General features: G+C 33.2%; 1 protein-coding gene across 5 annotated transcripts in view; it reads right to left on the bottom strand.

Annotated features, from left to right (window-relative positions):
- LOC110028908 (calmodulin-binding transcription activator 2-like) overlaps positions 1-20,908 on the bottom strand; it is a 34,467-nt gene extending 13,559 nt beyond the window's left edge. For 3 of the 5 annotated variants that reach the window (XR_002294470.1, XM_020730955.1, XM_020730956.1), the window contains exons 1-5: positions 20,539-20,908; positions 17,546-17,665; positions 8,897-9,033; positions 5,098-5,186; positions 3,391-3,433 (exon numbers count right to left, since the gene is read on the bottom strand). Coding sequence is in view for 4 of the 5 variants with exons in the window: in XM_020730955.1 (XP_020586614.1) it covers positions 3,391-3,433; positions 5,098-5,186; positions 8,897-9,033; positions 17,546-17,665; positions 20,539-20,578 (429 nt within the window). In the remaining variant the exon portion in view is untranslated. The remainder of the gene's footprint in view (positions 1-3,390; positions 3,434-5,097; positions 5,187-8,896; positions 9,034-17,545; positions 17,666-20,538) is intronic. The other 2 variants (XM_020730957.1, XM_020730958.1) reach the window with 2 other exon arrangements.
- Between the last annotated feature and the right edge of the window lie 3,481 nt (positions 20,909-24,389).

Below are 24,389 nucleotides of genomic sequence, written 5' to 3'. Positions count from 1 at the left end.
TGTTGCTTTTCTATCACACAATAAACCCTCTGCATTCCTCCGCCTCAACCATCCAACCTGAATTTTACTAATAACATCATCATCTAAATCATCATCACTTTGGCTTTACACTTAGAGACAAAATGCGAAATGAATATATTCGTGATAGGGTTGGTGTAGCTCCTGTGACGGACAAAACTACAAAAAGTTGTCTTAGATGGTTTGGTCACATTAAACGTCGAGCATCTGATGATCCGATTCGGAGAGTAAATGTTTTAGATTCAACTTGTGTTAAGAAAGGCAGAGGTAGACCTAGGAAGACTTGGGTTTATTGTATTAAAAATGATCTTAATTTACTAGAACTATATGAAAATATGACACTAAATAGGACGCGATGGAGAAAAAGGATTCATGTAGCCGACCCCACGTAGTGGGATTAAGGCTTTGTTGTTGTTGTTGTTGTTGTTGATCACCCGTTGTTACAACCCTGCCACTAGATCTGCTATTACTAAAATTACATTCCATGTATTCAGTTTTAGATCTACTCAGATGAAGGTCTTTAAACTCTAAAGTTGACCTTCATAATTCAAGTTTTCCTTGAACTCTCTCTCTCTCTAATTTTATCCACAAAAACGATATCACGGCTAAAAGCAAACACCAAGGTACATCCTCCTACAAATATCCAGTAAGAACATCCATAACTAAAACAAAAGTATATGGGCTTAATGTCAATCCTTGATGTAATCCAACTGAAATAGAAAAATGTTTGGTCAATCATCCTTATGTTTGAGCAAGTAACAATTCTAGTATACAATTTTAATGACTTGAATATAAGCAATATCAATTCATTTTTTTCCTAGAACTCTCCTAAGTAATTCTCTTGAAACTTTATTATAACCCATTTTCTAAATCAACAAAAAACATATGTAAATCCCTTCTCTCTGAGTACTTTTACATCAAACCTCTCAATAAATGTGTAGCTTTCATAGTAGACTTGCCCAACATGAATCTAAACTCAATTTGAGAATTTTTTGTATCACACCTTAACCTATATTCAATTACTCTCTCTCACAACTTTAATGTAAGATACATTAACTTAATTACTCTATAATTTACACATGTTATACATCCCTTTATTCTTAAAAATAAGAATCAATAAACTATTTCTCCATTCATCCGACATCCTTTAGTTTTAAAAATAGTATTAAAAGTTTAATAAGCTAAGAAATTCTGAGAACTCCTAAATATTTTCATACTTCTATTGAAATATCAACAGATTTTACTACTTTTTCACACTTTATTTTCTTTTAAGACTCCAACATTTATTTTACTAATATGCTGGCAAAAAAAAAATATTTAAGATATTAAGATCGCTAAAATCAGTGGTATTTTCACAATCTTTATTGAAAATTTTATCAAAATATCTCACGCTTCTATGTTGATTAACCTCATTAAAGAAAAGTATTTTTTTTATATTTATTCATAATATACATTAATTGAACTAAATCTTTACTTTTCTTATTTCTATGACTGACTACATATATCTTTGACTGTCTTTAATACTTAATCTATTATAAAGATCAATAAAAAAAAAATTCTTATCACAAACTGTTTTCTTAGAGACTCTCTACGAACAACCTAATATTTTCTCGAATTCTCCAAACTATTACATTTAAACCATTTTTTATAACAAAATTTCTTGATTATATTTTCTAGTACATTATTATTCCATTATAAGAGATTTTTTCCTTTTGATTTTCCAAACATATCTTTTACAACTTGGTTAATGTATTCGTTATTTTAGCTCACATAATATTAGTTTCTTTATGAACATCCAAAAACTTAAAATTTAATCGTAAAACAAATTTTATTTGTCTTTAAATGCTCCAATCTAATTCTATGATAATATTTCGTTGTATTTTTCATCTTCTAATCCTTTATCTTAATATCCAAAACCAATAATTGGTATTAGATGCTTCAATTATTACTTGTAATAACCTTACAATCGCGACGGTCTATTTTTCACACAAAAATAATTAATTTGTACTTAATTAAATCAATTCTTATAAGTGATAATATGTTCTTCCGATTTCTTAAATAAAATATTAGCAAAAATAAAATCATAAATAAAAAGCAAAATCGAATATGGTTCAAATTTTGTCATTTGTTACTTCAAAATATAATCATGATAAATACTTATAAAATTTTCTCCTATTCTTCAAACATATCCATTTAAATCACCTCTAATAAAAATTATTTCTTCAAAAGATATCATTTGTATTAATTTTTCTAAATAATTTCAAGATTCTTTTTGAATATATATTCAAACCAACTTAAAGAGCATGAGCACTCATAATAAAAAGAATCTTGTGTCAAGAATAATCTTAAGAGTGAAAATTTTATCTCTCATTTTATTAATTTTCACAACATGAAAATTTTATCTCTAATTTTATTAATTTTCACAACATTATATTTCAAACTCTTATCTATTATCACACATACATTATTTCTAGTACAACTCCAACCTGAATATCAAAATTTAAAACCTAAATTATCAATCTCTTTAGTCTTTTATCCAACTCATTTAGTTTCTTGAAGACATAAGATATTTATCTTCCTATGAATCATAATATCTAAAATTCTATTAATTTACCTCTAAGAATAACAATATTCCAAGTTTCTATCCTAGTATTATTTTCATAGACTAATTTCTTTGTTTGCATCTGTCCATATTGTAGGAACCTTTGCTTATTTAACACTAGTACACCCGGGCATCGGGAAACAACCATGCACACTTTACTATATTCAAGTTATACGACGCATCACTTCTAAGGGACACCCTAGCATGGACACAATGATTCAAATGATTCATGTCATACTATTTCGATAAAATTTTCGCAATAGCTGCCAATCATCTAAAGCAACTCTCACTATAAACCATGTATTACAAAAAGGATGATTAGGGTAGCATCATAAAACATAAATAACTCAAAATAAACGCTAATTCTCCCAAAAAAATCCTTCATTTAAATTCAATTCAAGACAGATTTTGATCAGGTGGATCAATAAAAATAGTCCTCAAATAAAGAGCATAACATTCACCAATTTGAATGGTCATCTAAAGATGTAGGCCCCAATTCATACTCTACATTACAGCATATTGCAGAAAGATTATTAAGGGATACCTAAGTCATATAATCATATAATTCATACTCTACATTGCAGCATATTGCAGGAAGATTATTGAGGAATAGCTGAGTAATATACTCATTGATATGAAAAAAAAAATGAGATAACGGAGTTACCTTCTAGTACATAGGTTAGCATATGAAAGTGAAAAATATATACAAGCATATAGTTTTAAGATGAAACTACAATAAAAGAATAACGTATCGGTGAACGAATTAGAACCTTGACTTCACGGTAGTGAACAAGTACAATGTGCATTAATTCCCTGCAAAAAAAAAAGAAAAAAAAAAGACATTTATCTGCAAAACTCAAAAATAAGAATAAAACCTCGAGTTCAGGAATATACCAGCGACCTTTAATGTATCTTATATAGAGAATATAAAGCTGGAATACCTCAAACATAAACCATTTTGTTTCCAACCAAACGTGAAAGGTTGAGGGCTAATATCATACTGGCAGCCAGTTGTCGAATGATGTCAAACTAATAAAATGAATCCTAACTCCAGAAGGACAAATAAAGACGGATTCTAAAAAGCCAACACCACAGAGTTGGGCTAACGATAGAGATAATGAAGTTAAGGAGACAAACAGAGGAAACATATAAAGCATCCAAGAAATCTTAACTAAAAGGCCGTCTGTAACAGGAAATAAAATTGGAAACTAAGATAAGTCCGGGTGTTCTTAAAAAAAAAAAAAAAAAAAAAAATTAAATAAGGACCTATGAAAAAAAAAATTCACCGGCAAAGCATTTTCATAATACATAGATACTATTTACCAAGCTAACTAAGGTACATGAAGCAATTTTTGGTGGTAGGTGTATGTAAATTCTGGTGGGAGACAAGGAAAGAATATAAAGAAAGAGGAGTTAACCAAAAATCATTGAAGAGGAATACATAATTTTAGAAAGCATGAATCCAAAAGTAGCATTATTTACCTTTTCCTTTTGGAACAAAAGGTAGCTGGCCGAAAAGCCGCCCTAGTTTCTCTTAGATGCTATAGACAATCTAAGGCATTATGTTGCTTTTTCTATGAATAATTCTCTATAAGTATGTTTAAAGTAAGTTTATCCCGTGTTCCGAAGCAATAAGCAGCAATGCAATATCCGAGGTTTTCTTTTTGCTTTAATATGAGCGCAAAGCAAAGCAACTCTCTTGCCAACTAGAGCATTGAGAGGCTCTATTATCACATATAATTAAATGCATACAATGATTATTTATTGAATCAAATTTAAATTACATCAGGTAATAATTTTTTCAGCAAATATAATGATATGTTCAATAATAATAATTTCTAGGAATTTGAAAGCCAAAAAAAATAAAAAATATATAAATGAAATAAAGATGAAATGATGTAAGAATACTTAAAATTCAATAATATGCTCGCGAGATCAAATGACCAGCAATAGAAAGAAAGGTGGAGGCAACATTAAGCAAGAGAGCTTGTGAAGACGAGGGAAAGGAAAAAGCATTCTCGAGAAGAAGTTCGTGGGCAAAAACTAATAGTATCATCAATATAATTTAGTATGACATGAAGTGAGTAGCTTCAATAGAAGAGAGCAATCAACCAACAAACAACAACCAAATGGCTATGAGAAACACTGACAAGAATCAAACAACTATGCATATTATTGTGGAAGATATTAAATCAAACCATGATATCTAAAAGTGCACAAGATTTCCACTGGTTTGGTGAAGCAAAGCAATACATGTACTTTGTTGTGATCTGCTTCACAGGAAAGCGACGCCAGGGCAAATACAGTGCATTATTTCACTCCTAAAGAAAGCTTTTAACAACACCATGCATTCCACAATTCAAAGTTCAGCAAATTCAGTCAAGTAAAATGAAATAACACAAAGAATTTAAAAAGTAAAAATAAAAGAAAGAGATGCAGTCTCAAAATATATATATATATATATATTGCTCCCTTACCCTTCCAACATCCAGTAACTCCTCCTCTGAAAGCCCTCTTTGTCTTCACCATGAGCATAATAGCAATGCAAAACATCAATGCTCCCAGCCTGAAATTCAGCAAAATATGCAACAAATTTATAATATTTGTCAGGTAAGCAAGAAAATATGAAATTTCAACATGCCATGAAATATCTTGTAATCATAGTGAGGAAAATGGGATTACTTAGACAAGTAGATTATTCCAAAAACAAAAGCTTTAATAACAAAATAATTTTAGGAACATAGTTAAGTCGTATATATATGACAATAATAATCTTTAGTAAATATTATTTTGATCTAAATTAATTAAATTTAACAACATAATCACTAGTTAATAGAATACTGTTAGATTAACTAATATTCTAACTAATTATAACGTAAAGTTTAATTAATATTTTAGTGACAAGTTTTAAATAATTAACTTAGTTAAACGATAACTAATTGTAATTCTTTATTGATTGAAATCAGTAATTAAATATGAAATTCAATATTATAACCATAAAATAATTAGAGCATAACTTTAATAAATATAATATAAAATAAAATCATAACTACTTCCTAGTTAAACTATGTAAATAGCTAGTTAATGATTACTTTCATCAAATTTAAGTTTGTTAATTATTTCAAACATACAGATTATACTTAATACTAGTAAATATGAAAGATCTTAATTAAAAACTTAATAAATCTTTAATTGGTCAAATGATACTTAACATATCAATAATTCTTCTTTATCAAAACAAATTAGCTATTTATTTTAAGCATGATCATCACAATTTAATAATGATAAAATATTAACTATTTAATTAAATTCCAATTTTATGAGCACTTTCGAATAGTGAGATGCAGAGTGAGCTATGCTCCCGCGATCGTGTAAAGACCGAACCGAGTGGCACTTTTTTCATTTTCTTTCCAATTTTAGCCAATTTTGTCCTTTCCTTCCAATCCTTTCTAGTTAGTTCCTAGATATATGTTGTATTAGGGTTTAAAGGGAAGTTTTTAGTGAGTTTGATTAGGACAGCTGCAACAGTTCGTTTTCTCTCTTCGAGGGTTATATCCGAAGAATTGTGTGGTGCTCTGGTTGTATCTCTCTTTTGATGTGGTCATTATATTCTCTTATCCCCTTCTGTGTCCTCCTATATTGCTCCCAAGCACCCCTTCCCTGCCGCAGCGGCCGGGAATAGCCTCTCTTTGTTGCTTTTTACAGCTCTTTTCTTCCAGCGGCCTTCCTCGCACTCCTCGCTTTGCTGTCAAGGCCCCTTCCCCACTACAGCCGCCCAGGATAGCCATCATTATTGTTCCTTTCCAACAGCTCTCCACTTTTCAGCCACCTCCCTTTCACAATCCTGGTCATCCTCCTTGTGTATCAGCCGCCGACCCTCCCTCGTGTTGTTTTACTACAGTTTTCCCCTTCCTAGCCAGCACTATTCTCGTCTCCTGCTTTGTTTTCCTTGTTGTCTTAGCCCTCCACCTTCGTTGCCACGGCCCACAACACCTTTCCTTTGCTGTTTTGTTGTTGTTTCAGCCGCCCACAAGCCTTATCGCATCTCATCCACCTTCTAGAAACCTTACCTGCTTAATCTGCCACCCCCCAACACCCCAAACTTCACGTTTCAATGCACCTAGCCAACCTCCACCACCCTTAGGATACACTTTAGTTGTTTGTTTGTGTTTGTTGTTGTATTTTTCCTTTCAAGTTTGTTGTTGGTTGTAACCTCCTATTTGCTTTCAGACATAATAATTGTTTTTTCGTAATGTGATTTGGGTTAACTCCGACATCACTTTAAAGCAAATTTAATAACAAATTCACACACATACTACATATTGAAGGCTTCAAGCCCAAGACTTATTGGTTGAAAGCTTATGCTCCCAGCCTATAAGCTGTGGTTGGCTACTTTTCTTCATTAATTGCTAATTCAGCTAAACATTAAATTATCATATGACTATTTATCAATTAATTTTTCATTCTAGAGCTATGAATTGCAAAAAAAAATCATAAAAACCTAATCATCCCAACAAAAACTCTAATCATCCTCTAATCACCCTTAATATATTAATAATGAAAAAAATTAATTCAGCTTGTTAATCCCAATCAAAATAATAAAACTCCAATAAAATATTAATAATCTTTTTCATATGCTAATTAACCCTAATTAATACCTCAATAGTATATTAATCAAATTAATTGAAACAATCATTTAGATATATTTCCAAAGCATATGAAACAGCCATTTTTTTTCCAAAACCAAAAAAATGAAAAGAAATTGTCAAATACATTCTCCCTACTTAAGCGCACCTGCTATTGAAAATAGAAAACAATAAACATAAAGAAGTCCTAAAAGACTGACATCTTCAATAAAAGAACTCGAACTATCAATTTCAAGAAAATAAGGGTCAGTCTAGTAACGGATTTAGAGCAGGATTTAACCCATATTTAACCAAAGTCTTGTCATACGATCATTCTGGACAAAATAAAGCCCAAGATTTGATAAATCCGGAATTCACAGATTTTGGCTTTAAATCCTGGATTTGCTGAATCCCTTGAATCGGCGGATTTAGTAAATCCGGAATAGGCTTTCACGCGAAAAGGAACATGTGAAGCTACCTTTTGGTAGGAACATGGCCAAAAGAGGAGCAAGATAAGAATTTCAAGTCTCTTTACATCGCGATCCCATCGTTGCCTTACCAATTGTCTCTAATCGTAACTGTAATGTGAGGGTTTGATCACAAAGGATATAGTTTTGGGCGAAACTAGGAAGCCGAGAGAGGGTGAGTGAAGTAGGAGAGGGTTTCGGGCAGTGAGGAGAGAGGGAAAGGATGATAGGTTTGCGATTTTATTTTATTTTTTTTAAATTAATTTTATTATTTTAATTGAGTAATAATAAATAATTAATTAAAAGAGTGTTAAATTAAAAACAATTAAAAAATTTTATGTCTAATTATTAATAACTAATTATTGAATAACAAGTAATTTAAATTTTAAGTAATTCTTAATTCATATAATTAATTACTACTTAAATCAAAATTAATGTTAAATTATTATTTAATAAGTAATTAGTTTAATATTTTTTTAATTAAACTCTTAGTAAATAATTAGATATTAATTAGCATAATAAGAACTAAATTAAAATTTAAAATTATTTTTTATTCTAGTAATAAAATAATTTTTTTTATTCTAATAAACATAACAAACTATTAAATCATCACAGAAATTGCCAAACATCTTGACGAAATTTAACTGGATTTATCAAATCCGTCGTCACACAATTTTTGGGATTTAAGCCTTGTAGGATTTTACTAAATATGGATTTACTAAATCCTACTAACATAAATCTAATTCATTGGCATACAACCAATATATTTCCAAAGCATATGAAACAGCCATTTTGTTTCCAAAAACAAGAAAATGAAACCAAGTTGCCAAATACGTTTTCACTACTTGGGCACACCTGCTATGAAAAATAGAAAACAATAAACAATAACAAGTCCTACAAAACTCTAAAAATTCTTCATAGTTTTATACGAACAAATTCAATGACATCTTCAAATCTTGATGAGGGTCAATAAAAGACCTCGAACTATAATACGGATTTTAATAAATAAGCGGTAAGAATGCCTAAATTTTGAAAAGGACATACAGAACCAGGAAAACTAGGCAGGATTTTTCATAGTATTTACTGCATCGTGAATGCCAACATTGAATCCAGAATAACTAGTTTACATGAACCAGTCCAGTCATAGTATGCATCTAAAAATATTAAACTATATTTTCACTTACTTTTAGCTTCTCATAACTTACTTTTAACTTCTCATGAGCTTCCTTCACAGTCTTTCCATCCTTTTTCTTCCTCCAATTATGTCCATCCTTCCGGAAATATCTCAATACCTTACGATCAAAAAGAAAGAGTGAACCACCTAAATTTAACATACACCAAGTTAGTGTATACCGTGGCAAACGAATTGCAAGTGGCATGCAGAAGAACTCACCATTTTAATAATAGAATTATGCTGTGCAAATAATTACAAGTAACACTCTCATAATCATGGATGAGCACGATGAAGATTTTTGTCAGAAAATATAAATTGAACATCGCTAAGAACATAATTATCATTCATGTTCCCAATTACTTTCTTCTGTTTTCCAGATAGCACAAATTATAAAATAAGATGTACAATTTCTTAAAACGCCTAAAATAAACAATGATGGGGTTTAAATAACATAGGAGTTCTAAAAACGTTTACAGGGAAACTAATTATCACCCAAATATTCTAACGGCTTATCCCTTCCACTTTTCTAACAGCAGGAGAAAAAGGAATTGAATCTACACATCCCTAAAAGGTTAGAAATAAACAGCATTAGGGTTTGGAGAATGAAAGATCAGATAACTAAGGATCACTTACTCTTTTATTTTACTTTTCATTTTTATTTGATTTGTTTATATCTTAATATGAAATAAAAAAGAAAATTAAGTGTTGTTTTCTTTTTAATGAAATTGCATGAGGCAGAGCCGACAAGTGTTGATGGCAGTGGCAGACATGGTGGGTGATGGCCCGGATGATTTTCATTTAAGAAAATAAAAACACCTAAAAATGTTTCAAGTATTTTCAAAAATAAATAATAAAGAACAGATAAAAACACAAACCAAATATATATTTTTTGATACAAGAATAAAAAATTATCTCAAATAGCCCCTAAGTTTATATGAAAATTAGACATCACCTATGCTTATGAGAGGCACATTCTAACAAAATCTAAGGTGATAATTTAGTGTCTGTTTGGGGCGCGTTTTTCGCGCGGTGTGGCCCCAAACCGCGAAGCTGAGCACGAGTTTGACGTTTGGATATAGCGTTAGCGTAAAATATAGAAAAAAAAAGAAAATCAAGAAAAAAAAAAGATTTATAAACATACCACTCAAATGTTATGTAGTTGTTTGTATAAATACCATTCAATTTCAATGAATTAGTTTATATATATATCACTCAATTGTTATGTAGCTGTTTACATAAATAACATTCAATTTCTATGAAGTAATTTACATACATACAACTCAATTTCTATGAATTAGTTTACATACTTCACATTCAATTCACACATACCACGCTTGGTACTCTCCTGTAAATGAAGTGTGTATCTAATTTTTTTTTACTGTTTCGAAGTGAATTTTTGTTTCTAAAGTATCAAAATTATGGTTATGACAGTTATATTATAAACAATATTACTAAACAGGGGCAAAATGATCATTTATCCAGAAACAGCTCCAGTACAGTTGTTTTCAATCAGCTGAAACAAACAACCAGTCAGCTTCCCAACAGCAGCTTCCCCACAGCAACTTCCCCGCAGCAGCTTTTTGGGGCAGCACAGTTGAATGTCACGGATTAACCTTCTCCAAGACACCCGAGCGACTTTAGCGCTCTCCTTTAACACTAAATCAATCTAATCCTCACAACGCTTAGACTTGTGAGCACCAAGCACTCTTAAGAAGAATAATAGAGAGAAAAAAACACTTCACACTTGATATTTGAAAACTTTGATTGAATGCTTAGGTGATTACAAATCAGGGGAGGGGCTCCTATTTAAAGCCACCTCCCAGACTAATTGAATACATTAGATTATTCTAGTTTCTAGAAAGTTCTATACTTCTCTCTTATGTACATATATAACCCTATAACTTTATAGGTTACTCTTGATTTTTCCTTGAAGTTTTCCCTTCTAGCCTTCTCCGAAATATGGTGGAATCTTTTAGAGTCCCTTGGATGCCTCTCTATTTTCTGACACTCTATAGAACTTTTCATCCCATGAGGGTCTTGCCGCTTTCTAGAATATGGTGGAGCGTGACATGTAGCTGAAAAGTTGAGAAGTTGCAGCTTCCCCAAACAGACCCTAAGAAGGAATGAAATTATATTTTATAACAAAGGTTTTACTCAAAGAATTGAAGTAATCCGAGGTGAAAAACCAGACAAGATCAAGAGAATTTGCCCAAGGATCTTAGTAGGAAAGCTGATAAATAGTACATAAAATTTTGATTTGCCCAAAACTAAACTTACAACCTTATCAGATTAAAGCCTAAAATGATATTGATAATAATCCTAGCATGGAAGTTCAGAGGAGCGAGAGGGATAGAAAATATTATAGTTCATTTGTAGGGGACCATGATGTACACATAAGATTTTTATGCAAAATCATGTTTAAGAACGCTTTGATGCTAAATGAAGAGGAGAAGATAAGAACAAGTCAATGATTTCTACTAGTATAGGTAGTTGTCTGTAACTGATATAGGCGAATAAGAACATGGCTTGGCAGAATCGCAGCTAATGTGCGACTAGGACGTGGGAGGCTAAAACTCCCGCATGAGCGGAAACAGCTGATCAGCCTGAACGATCCAATGGAGGGCCGGTCCAGGTTAAACCTAGGCCAAGCAACCTGAGGAGAGATTTTGACGGGGCGGGACTACCCGCCGCCCCTCTCCTCCTTCCTTTTCTACTACATCTACATATGAAAGTGTTTTAATGGCTAATTTTTGGATATTTCTTGTCTCCCCACCCCTTCCTATTGTGTGAGATTTTCCTTTTTTATTTCTTTCCTTTTCTTCTTCATCTAAAAGTCTATAAATTATTGTTCTCTGATTGTAGGATGGGAGTTTTTGCTGTGTGGGGTCTTTTTCTATTTTGTAGGGTTGTATCTAAGGAGACGACGGTGCTCTAGTTGTATCCTACTCCAAGGTGGTGATTGTATCTCCTCATTTTTCTTCCCCTAGACCTCTCAGTCCCTACCCCTTAGCTGCTGACCGCTCTGATCCTCCCCCAAGTGCTGCCAGACAACTTTCCAGTGGACTAAGCTACTGTCCAGTCCCGCAACCCGTTGTTTTGCAACCAAATCTGTCGTTCAACACTCTATCCTTGTTGTCGTCACCCCGGACAACAAACCTGTGTTGTTCCTGCCATTTCTGCCACACTTACTTGTAGATGTTGCACTGAACAGCCATTGCAGTTTTTGCAGTTTCTCACTCCACCTTTGCTACCGCCACACCACTGGCCATCCCGATCCACCTAGCAGGTGTTGCTTGTGTTGTGTATGTCGGTGTTGTTAATTTATGTTGTGTTGTAAACATATTTCCCTATTAATAAAAGTGTGTTTTTTTGTTTCTACTATTTTTCCTACTAGTTCCAGTATCAACAGGACTTATTGAAGTAGGAAGCATAGTTATGAGACATGAGTGCCATAGAGATGAAGCAATGTAAATGTATCATAGGTCATTGTGACTGGAGGACAAGAAGATATCAATTGAAGGCATGCAACGAGAATAGAAGGGAAACGAATATAGTGTGGTAGATAAACCAATAAGAATTAAATTTGGATTTCAATTAAAGAAAATTACAGTTAGAAGAGAAAACCTAGGGGGAAAGAAAGCGACGAAAAAATGTAGAAGGGAATCTTTCAATTTCTTTTCAATCAATAATAAATCTAATTGCATCCTAAAAGACTTGCAAAAAATAAGGTTATAAGATATTTCAGAAAAAGAATCTAATATAGATCTCAATCACTCTTAATAATGCTATTATCTAATTTCAAATAAAAATAATCCCGATAATTAATAGAATTAAAGAGAGACATTATTTAAAATTACCTAATACAAAGAATACATTGTCACTTTTTAGAAAAATAAATCGCATTGAGACTTATGCCTCATTAACCTAGAATGAGACGTATGCCGCACCTCAATTTTTTCAGCTTGTCTATATTTTTTTTTTTAACAAAAGCTAAAAATTAATACCAATATACTCCACTGATTAACACTCATCTCATAAACTAGTTAGCAAGAAATAATCAAAAAAAAATATTCATAAAAATATTAGTAGTTAGAATTTTAATCATCAACATAGACTTTTTTTTTAATTTAAATTAATAATTTTATTGAAAATTATTGATTAGGAAAAAAGAAATGATTGGCATTGAAGATGATGAAGAATGAGAGAACATGAATATAACTATGGATAAACATGAGAGAAAGTATCCATTATATTGATGCTTATAATAAAGACAATATATTTGATAAGAGTGACAAAGATTTTTAAATTTAAAAAAAAAAATGTTGATGGCTTGTTATATTATTACTCAAGTCGATGATTTAGAGAGATGGATATTGAACCTATTTTTGCACTAATTTTATTATATTTTTTATTTTATTTAGATATCTTAATTTTGATGTTTGTACTATCTTTTTTATGATTTTATATTGGAATGTTAACATATTATTTTTTACTTTGTTAGAGTATTGATACTTTTTATTGCATTAATATGATTTACACTTTGAAGTTATACAATATGTCTTCTAATAAGCATTTTTTAAATTTGAGACATGCTCCTCAAAACTCCTTAAGCCGCGCTATACTCTGAAGCATAATAAATTCTAATATATTTCAAAACTAATAATCGATGAGTACTTAAATTTTCACTTGTAATGACCTTATAATCTTCACATTCTCGACGATCTCTTCTTCTCATAAGAAAATAATCAATTTGTATTTTATTAGATCCACTCTTATAAGTAATAATATGCTCATCTCTTTTCTTAAATAAATATTAGCAATAACAAAATCATACGCTAAAGTAAAATCTAAGATGGTTCTACCTTCTTAATTATTTAATCTAAAATCGTAGCCACCATGAATATTTTTAAAATCTTTTGTCACTCTAGCAACATGTTCATTTAAGTCTCCTTCAATAAAAAGTCTTTCTTCAAGAGATATCATTGTATTAATTCTTCTATGTCAATCTAAAATTTTTCTTTATAACCTATATCTAAATCTATTTGAGGAGAATAAGCGCTTATAATATTAAAAATTTTAGCATCAACAACAATCTTAAGGGCTATAATTCTATCTCCAATTCCATTAATTTTTACAACATTCTCTTTTAAACTCTTATCTATAATCACACCACCATTTCTAGTGTGACTCCTACCTGAATATCAAAGTTTATATCTCTAATTCTATTAATTTTTACAACATTGTCTTTTAAACTCTTATCTATAATTACACCACCATTTTTAGTGTGACTCCTACCTTAATACAAAAGTTTAAAACCTAAGCTATCAATCTTCTTAACATTTTCTCCAACTCATTAGTTTCTTTAATACATAAGATATTTATCTTCTTATGAATCATAATATCAACTAATTTCATTAATTTACCAGTGAGAGTACAAATATTCCAATATTTTATCCTAAAATTAGTTTCAAGAACCAACTTCTTTACCCACATTAATCTATAACGTGCGAATCTTTACTTATTTGACACTATACTCGAACGTCGGTGTAGCGACCATTGCACATTTTTCACTGTATTCAGGTCATACAACACGTCGTTTCCAGGGGATGTCATAGCATTCACACAAGAATTTACAGGATTTATGTCATGATTTTTCAATAAATTTTATGTTGGTTGTCGAGAACTCAACGCAACTCTCCAATTTTCACATCCGGGGCTTGGGACCCGACAATGACAATGTTGAAGATGAAAAATTGTATGAATTTCTAAAATTGGGACAAGCTTTTACAACTTTGGAGTTCAATAAAATGCAATATAAATGATTTATCATCATTTTGGATTAAAATTAATAGGAAGATCATATGCATAATCATCAGATGATCTATTCTAACAATGACATTCATATTCATCGTGAAACCTAATATGAGATCCATGATAATCTTCATATTGATAGGAATGAGAACTATGATCACATAGATAATCATCATAAAGTTGCATTGCGACCAACAATGGTGGCACAAACTCAACATGACTTGAGATGATGCTAATATCAATATTGGTGTGAATCAAATTAAATATCTAGAGAGTGATCTTGCAAGAAAATAAAATTCAATAAAGAAAGCCTATTTCCTCATCTTGAGAATATAGAAGATATTTTGATCTCGATAATAGGCTAAAGCACGACTTTAAATGTGGGCTCAAACATAGTCATGAGCACAATCTATGCATAAGGATCACAAAGATTCTTGATTAAAAATGATTGATCATCATTATAAAATTCAATAATATAACAAGATTATCATAATAATAATAATGATCATATAGATCAACTCATCAAAAAGATCAAAAATTTAAATTTGCAAAGGTGAAAAATCATATGAATTTCTAACATTGGCACAAGCTTTTAAAGCAATGGAGTTCAATAAACTTTAGTATAATATAATTTATCATCAGGAAATGATGAATTTGGATTAGAATGGATAGGACGATTCATGATGAATTTGGATTAGAATGGAAAGGACGATCATATGCATAATCATCAACTGCACCAAACAAGAAAGCTATTGTGCTGAAAATCGCAGTAGAAGGGGTCGATTTGCAAGTTTTATCCTTGATGTACGTGCAAGGTTGCTTCTCTGTGTTGAATCCTTCGATGGAGCCAAGGAAGAGAAAGATCAAAACAACAAATGCAACCATAAAGATCGCCACATACCTGTATGCAGCAAACAGGAAAGATGTAGCTCCTTCGGAAATAGCTCTCTAGATTTCGACGCACTTGACAAAAAAGTTATGCTCGTTCGAGCCCTCTTCCTATTAGATAAGATATTCGTCTATCCCATCCTTACTGTTCTTCGGTGATGCTGTTTACCGGTCAGGTGTGAGTTGAACCTTAGAGACGAGCAAACACTGAATTAGAACAAAGGCAATCCCGATCACAGCCTCCACCTCAAACTCTCCTTGAAGAGATCAAACATAATAGCTCTTCTCATTCTCAGATCTAGGATTTCCTCTTGGCGAAGATGGAATTTCTAGAAAGAGATTTCCACTAGAAAGAGAAAATATGAGGAAAGCTTGGCTTAGTACAGGTGCAACTAACATGGGTAGGCGCAATGGGATCAAAGGTCACAAATTTTGCTCTGCTCAGGTCGCAGCTCCTGCTCTGCACCGGCCAATCGATTCCTACTATTCCAAAGGCCGCCGAAACTTAGAATCGTGTGGGATGGAGGGCCTACAGGGATTTGTTCCGGCGGAGAGGGCCTCGAGGGAGAGAAAGAGCCCCTCCCTTCCCGCAAGGACGATAGCAAGAAGGGAGTCCCACGGTATTCGAAGGACGACCGGTGGCTAGTGTACGAAATTTGGCTCTGATACCATGTTAAGTTCAGAATAATGCGGAATAAAGTAGAATAATTTCATTGATATGAAAGGGGGTATAAATAACCCTTAAATGAATCCTAGAATAGGAAAGACAATAAAAAAAAATAAAAGGAAAAATATAACTCCTAATATCTCTAATTAATCAATTCATATTAATTACTTTAGAGATAAAGGAAATAACATAAAATAGGAAAGAGAATAAATCCAATTCAAGGAAATAAATATAAAACAGGAAAAGAAATAACTCTTATTTTAAGAAAATAAATATAAAATAGAAAAGAAAGAAAATAATATATTCCTCATAACTTCTCACAGAAATAAATTATTTCTTAATATAATGTCTAACATGTTTCATTATTATACATAAATTATTCTCTACATAGAAGAAGAAAAACATTTGAAAGAATCGCTCGACTTAGACACAAATAATTTTGTCGATGGCACTATTATCATCATGAATTTTCAACGATCTTTGTAGTAAGGAACATCAAGAGGACTTAAATTTTCATGTGTAAATCATTTGATATAAGTCCATTAACCTTTCCTTTCAATTCAGTATGACTACCCACATTCATTCTTTAGTAACAAAAAAATTAGTAATTGAGCATCTAAAATAAGATATATTAAAGGATAATGGGCAGTAAAGAAACCGATGATAGATCAATTGAAATTTTTATTCATTAGATAAATTTGTGATTATGGAAGAAAAAGAGAGTCCATAAAGAGAACAAAAAAAGAGTAGATGGAGAGAGGAGAGAGAATGGAGGAGAGAATCGACAATAAATTCAATTAAAAAAAAACAATTCCCAAGGAAATAGGATTAAAAGCTAAGATAAAAAATACAAAGATACGTATAAGAAATTTCAGCACTAATTCCAAGAAATATGCTCAAGCAATAAAATAAGTCATACATATATTTTATACATACAATTACTTAGTTGTTTTTTTGCTAACACATTTATCTACTTTAAATTAATACTTTCTTTCAATAAGGTTACCTTTATGTATTTTAAACATTCCATATAAACTCTTCCACCACAATTTCTAAATTATATCTCCAAGGAACAAAAAATCAAAATTTTACTTTGAAAACATTAATTTCTGTATTTTGTAAGAAACATGTGCACACTAGACAACAAATTAGTGGTAGCGCATTAGAATTAATTAATACATAACACAAACATCAAAGGCTACAAATTCAGAAGCATATAAAATTCTTTGCATGATAATGCCCAAAATAAATTGGAAAACAAATGTGCATGCGAGATCAAAATATGATGCATACTAGTAGGCTTATTGGGAGGCTCCGGTTCAATATGAAATTTATGATTGTTTCGTAGGATTTCACAAATTTCAGTTGGGCGTAGCCACCTATGTTGTGCTTCATGAAGTATTTTCTCAATATCTATGGAAGAAATGAAAACATGAAATTAGAGCTCGATGTGAATGTGGATGGAAACCCAAAAAATAAGAGACAAAAGAACAATTCGAGTAAAAGTGTAAAAGAATTAAGGCATTAGATAAACACCATAGGAACAAATTTCAAGAAACTATTTAACATAGACAATTATCAAACATAAGTTACAGAAAATATAAGAATAAAATTAAATTAAACTTGATACTAATAGGTTCTTCATGAATTAAATACAGGGTATTTCGTTACTTGAAGCAATTGATGTAATGACTATTTGTTTGAAAGTGATGAAGGTTATGACAATTTCTATAAAACAGAGGAATTTATATGATCATCAACATCATAAACCACATCCTAACAAGTTAGGTAAGGCTTTTAGCGCTCATTTCTTCGAAGGACAAAAGATCTAGAAACATGAATGCATCAAATAGAACTTTATTCATACCTCAATAAAAACATACTATATGATAAATACTCTTTTACACACCTACTCCTAAGCTCAGCTCAACCCATATGTTTTTAGCAATTCATTTTACATTTTTTATTATTTCTAATATGTATGTATGTATGTATGTATGTATGTATATGTATTCTTGTTAAAGATGGTTGTGGTGATTTAGTAAGTGCAGGTGCATCAAACAATTCTCATACTATATAATCCTTACTACTGAGTATCAAGTCACACAATTCTCAAGCTAAAGATGCTAGTCAAGACCATAAAAGGTTTATCAACTCTTTGTTACGACATTTTAAATGTGCCTAAATTTATCAAATCAACGCAAAATACAATGGCTTGGAACTACCATTTATCTATTGCTTAATAGGTCCATGACTATTGATGGATTCAGTTTCATTTGAAAAGTTGTGATGTTGTTTTGCTTTATGTGAAAAATAAAGTCATTGATACAGTGACAAAAATAAATATTTTAATTTGCAAGTGCACTGTCCCAAGTCATCAGAATGTGTAAATGCAATAAAAGGCTTTCCTTTGTGTGTCTCTTTAACAAATCAAAATTGTCTGACAGGTCTTACAAAAAAAAAAAAGAAACTGAAAGGCTTTCCTCAATGAAGCCATTGTCTGGGGCAAAGGTTTTTACAAAGTAATGGACTATCATACCAATAGAGTCATACTCCCACCACCAATTAAAAGGAATAAGCTCAGCAGTTGCATTATCATCCCCACATGCTAACCTTCATATTGATATAAAATCTCCAAGTACAGTCATCTAATATTGAGCATGACTAAATTTTTTTTCAAAGACTTTAGGTTAAACTTGCGATGATAAAATAACTATGAAATAATTTGTCAACAAATTGAACCCTGAGAGCTTAACCATTTGGAAATAAAATATAATTAAGAGGAATTTTTCCATAATTTCCCCATAAAATTAATTTATAAATTTTAATGTGACAATTAATACATAACAAGATAGCACAGTTTCACACTTTCATAAAGATAAATATAGGTCGTGGATCAACTACCAAATCTTCCATTCTACAACCTTTAAGTGTAAACTCAATATCACCGGAGTAGATCCAAAACCTAAGAAAAAACCTCTCATCAGATTTGATCGCTTTTTTTATGAAGATTTGGAAGTTGATCCATATTTATGAAGAAATAGATAATATCCCCATTACAATTACTATTGTATAAAAAGTTCTTGAAATCAATTACTTTTAAATATTTCTATATGTTCTATCATATGATTAAAAAAATCAATTTAATTTAGAAAATCCTTTGATTAGTTGATTTTGCTATCTAGATATATAATCAGATCATCTTGGGATTTAGATGAAGTGGCATCATACTACTCTTAATGATAAAGTTTATAGCTAAGGAGGTTACTCGCAACAACTGTAAAGAGGGAGGATGGTGGGAGATTTTTTCCACCCGCATTTATGCACACGCTTTTGGTCATCATGCCAATTAGGTCACTTGCAATAGCCACACGGAGGGACGGTGTGAGGTCACTTGCAATAGCCACACAGAAGGAAGGTGTGAGGTCACTTGAACCATGCTTCAAGGAAGTCTATAAAGGTTCTCACTCAGTATACTTTTCGAGTGTTAAAGTTTAAAGTCAAATAACTAATTTCTTAATAGCAGCATAATTCAAATACTCCCAAAACTTGACTGGTGCTCATAAATCCAATCCTATCTAATAGATTGTCATAACAAGAATCCCTCAGTCCAATCCAGTAAAGTCATCATGCTTAAGAGAGCACTTCGAACAGTTGTGCAGAGGGATGGTGGGAGCTCGTTTCCCCAAAACCTTACTAGCAACCGCGCAAAAGTATTTGTCCTCATAGGCCACAGCAAGGCTTTGCAGGTTGTATTAGCTCTAAGAATGCCAAAAAATTCTCAGGGCTTGTATCTGCTGAACAGGATCAACCAGCAGCTGCAACTTCACCATCAACTTCCTACAAGTTTGCGAACCCTATACATAAGCGTGCGGAACTCTACGGCCAAGTACAAAGCCAATCTGAGTTACTGTTCCAATCAGCTTCGCACGTATGCCGTCAAAACTGCCCTAAAGCAGAGCGAGAGAGAACGCAGAAGGAATTGAAGAAAGTAATATTTCATGAAGCCTTGCGTGCATACGCTTATTTTTTTAACATGACATATGTTTGTTTCAAAAAAATTCGCATATCGGCACTCCGCAATAATATTCTGCTAAGTTAAAAATCAACAAAAGTTTCAATTAATAGTTCATAATCCCAATTCCAAAAAACGAACTAAACAAAACGAAAAAAACCGAAACTCCCCTCTCAGAGTTTGTCCTCAGTAACATGCACTGGGGTTTATACGACACCACTTCAGTTCAGATCATGAGTTCGAAGAAACAAGTTTAACGACAGTCCCTCACCGAGAAGCGGAGTAGCCCCCGAACGGCGGTTGTCGGCCATGAGAGAGGCCGCACGCAACAACACAACCAAAGAAAAGTCCCTGATCGAACTCAAAAAACCAGCATCGAAGGCCGGAAAGCAACTAAGCCTCCCGTGCCGTTGCCATCTTTTCTCCCCCAGACGCCAACCCGTGAAGCAAGGAGCGTAAATAGGCGAACTCTGGCCATACGAACCTTCCTGGAAATCGGCCCTGGAACTAGGGTTTCTCTGAAATAATATAAAGAACAGATTGGAAACAACCAATTTCAACTAATTTGAATGGTGATTGGAGAGAAGGAAGGCAAGAAGAAAGAGCCGATGCTTTGGAAATCAGAGCGTGAGTGAGGGAAGTGATGGTGAAACACTTTCGCTTTCTCCTCTGGCAGGCGGCCTTAATATAGATCTCAATTTTTCAAAAACGCCCCCGCCAATCAAAATAATAACTATATTTCTAAATTAGTGATCATTTTTCAAAATTAAAAAATTAGTAACACCTCCCATTCTTATATAGTATACACTGATATTTAGGTCAAATTTAAAAATAATGTTTTTAAGCGGCTTCTACAAGCCTAAGCTTAAGTTAGGAGATTCCGTAGGCATATTAGGCCCAATCTTCTCTTTTGCAAAGGGGGTCATTCACCTTTCATTTGTAGAGCTCACTTGTCGGGGGTACCAGTCCAGCTCGCTTGCTAAAAGTGATCCACTGATTTCTCCATAATTACTCCATGAGATTTGCAAATCTCCTACATGGAGGACATCACTCAAGGAGAAGCATGCATCCAATTAAGAGCCGCTTAATATCCTCATCTCTATCATCTCACAATAATATTATGGACGAGTCTTACTTCTTATTATTAATATTTAATTTTTTTCCTCTTGCGGAGAATAAAAATATAAATAAGGTGTCTGTCACTCGAGTGAGAGAAACCCTCGACTGGTTTATCTATATATCTATCTATCTCTTTCTCTCTCACTTTATTCTCTTGGGTTTTATCTCTTACTAAAAGTTAAGAATTGAGATTTAAGGGGGAGGACTTTCATTCCATTCTTTACTTCTTTAATACTCGTTGTAGGATAAGGTCCATTTTGAATTGTGTGAGCCTACAAACAACATGAGATCCTCGTCCTAAAAGGATTCAATACTTATAAACTTCCTCGGGAGATCATAGAGAAAAAAAAGCTTTACAACACCGACTCAAGGCTAGAGTGAACTTAATCTTTCTAATCAATTTATAGATGCTCGTTCGCTTTAACTCCAAAGAGTGCAATAACTATCCACTTTTGTGCCTAATTAGCTTTAAGGCATAATTTTAACTTAGACTATATATATATATATATATATATATATAAAATAAAGCATAAATAAGGAGAGAATGATATGGGAGTTGTAATGAACAATGATCAATCATGTTCCCTTTATAAAATGATTCTCCTATGCATAGAGAAGAAAATAAAATGGTGATATTAGATTCTTATCCTTACTTGGAAGGAATCCACACTGTTTTTTCTAGTATTTAATAAGTGTTGGCTTATTGTCCAACTAACTTTTAGCTCGGCCAGTTGGGTATAGTTAACTTTGGATCGAAGGGCCAGAAATACAATACTGACCTGCACCTCTATTCATAGCATCTTCATCGTTGTCATTCGGTCCTTCAGCACTCTGTTTTCTTCCTGAGTAACCAAAAGCAAATTTGATTACTCTAACGCTTCCTCAACTTTGGCCAATCTATGTTAAACCTTTAGTAGTTCTTGATTCTCTCTTAGGAAGATAGAGGATTGGAGGTGAGAAGCTTGTCAGGTCATCAAGTGATAATTATTGGTCATTAGACACAAGACTGGGAAGCTCTGTTCAAAAGGGCATCTTCGAAGCTGGGAAACCATGTTACATCGATCATCATGGAGGGGTAGAGGGTTGCCGCTGTGGAGTATGAATTCTAGTCCCTCCCGAGATCAATGAAAACTTACCTTTTGAGCTAGTGTTTACCTTTGGCTCATCGACTAGTATTAAAATTCACTTGAATGTGGGTTCATTGCACCTTTTTTTGATAAGAAAAAAGAGTTAACTCACTCGAGTCAGTCACCAGGGCCTTCCCCTTGAGGTGACGCTCCTCCTCACGACTAGATGGTTTGGGTTAATCCAGCTCTTTAAGGTGCTCAGATGATGATCCCACAAGGCGGTCCCCTTAGAGCACTGGCATTATTTCGGCAGGAGATCCAGCCAAGCCCCCAAGTGTAAGGTTGTTAGCCTCATCCCTTGCGAACAGCTTGAGGAATGTTTACACATCCAACTAAGTGGCAAGCCCTGCTTCTTGTCTTTCCACCAAAAGCCTCCCTCCTCATGATATGCTTGACTTCGCGTGACTCACCATCCTCTTAGCATCCTGCTGTTGCGCACTCAAAGGATCTACAAGTCTATAACCAAAAGGTAGCTTTTAGCTTTACTTGAAAATGTTGGTTTTTTATGAGGATTAACTCATATGTTCAAACTCTTTGGAAAGTAATGGTCAAAGGAGTAATGAAATAAACGAGAACCACACCTTCCAAACCTTCGGGCTCTCCAGCCATAACTACTTTGGGCACTGGTCACTTTGCCGCTCTGGTAGCGACAATACAAGCTTACTTCTTTGCCGCCAAAGCAACCGCTATTGCCACCTTTCAACCTTGAGGGTGTCAGAGACCTTTGAGTCATCCTCGATCATTTCTATGTGAAAATCTAGTTGTAGCACCATATTGGCAAGGACCGACTCGTGGTACTGATGGGTTGATAGCTTGCTACCTTTAATCTTACTGGCCTCCAGCAAAACCCCAGGCGACGCTTTCCTTTTCACCTTCTAAAGGGCTTCCCTGGATGAGACTATCTGAATGAATCACCATCACCAGAAGGAACCCAAGCAGAACCGTTTATTCCAACCATTCACCTGTTTTCTAGCCCAAATAGCTAAACCTGTCTAATAAAGAAAACTGAACAAAATCTTCTGGATTAGCTCATAACGAGAACATATGGTCATCCTCGCTCAAGGGCATACCTCCCACTTCTGGCGCCTAGTTTTCTATCACCGATGCCTCAGTCGAACTCTCATTCTGCCCTATTGGAGCTAGAATATGATACAGTTTTATTTGAGCCAGATCATCTGCACCAAGTCATCATAAAATAAAAAGACCTAATATCAAATCCCACAAACAAAATAAATCCCCTTGTAAGCAAGATTCAATTCAACTCATACATTGTAATTGATATGGAGGGCTCACCATGGAGCACTGGTGAAGTCAACAAAACGTCATAGGCTATTTAAGTGACAAGGTCGGTCAAAGGGTCTCAAGCTACAGTGAACGGTTGAGCGGTCGAATCAAAGGTTGGGTTAGTCGGTTGAATGTTCCTTCACTTAGTTTCGAGGATCTAATCAGACGATCCTACCTAATTCGACGGTGGGAGGATAACTTTTTTTCTTCACAATAATCTTTTCCTCCTCCCACCCTCTGTTTGATTCTGCCAGCTCCGTTTTCCGAAGGCGGAGTGAATCAAATTCTTGAGGGGAACATCAAGATATGATATTGACAAGTTATACATCATAATGGCTAACACATGAAACTCAGCCAATTCAAACAAAGCAAGACGCGACAAGAATTTGGAACGAGGAGTCCCATTGCATCATACTTATAAAAATCAAAGCCATCGAAATGAATGGAGTTCAGTCATTGAATCAATAAGTAAGATTAAATAAGAACTACTTTTACATTAAACTCTCTTATTTCTTATCACAACATTCCATTAAATATGTGAGAGAATTAGAGAACTAAAAGATGTACATTAAAAGAGGTGTTTGTACAAACC

Source organism: Phalaenopsis equestris, unplaced genomic scaffold, assembly GCF_001263595.1.
Source record: "Phalaenopsis equestris unplaced genomic scaffold, ASM126359v1 Scaffold000540, whole genome shotgun sequence".
In the NCBI taxonomy this organism is placed as follows: Eukaryota; Viridiplantae; Streptophyta; class Magnoliopsida; order Asparagales; family Orchidaceae; genus Phalaenopsis; species Phalaenopsis equestris.
This window is presented reverse-complemented; position numbering and strand designations above follow the sequence as displayed.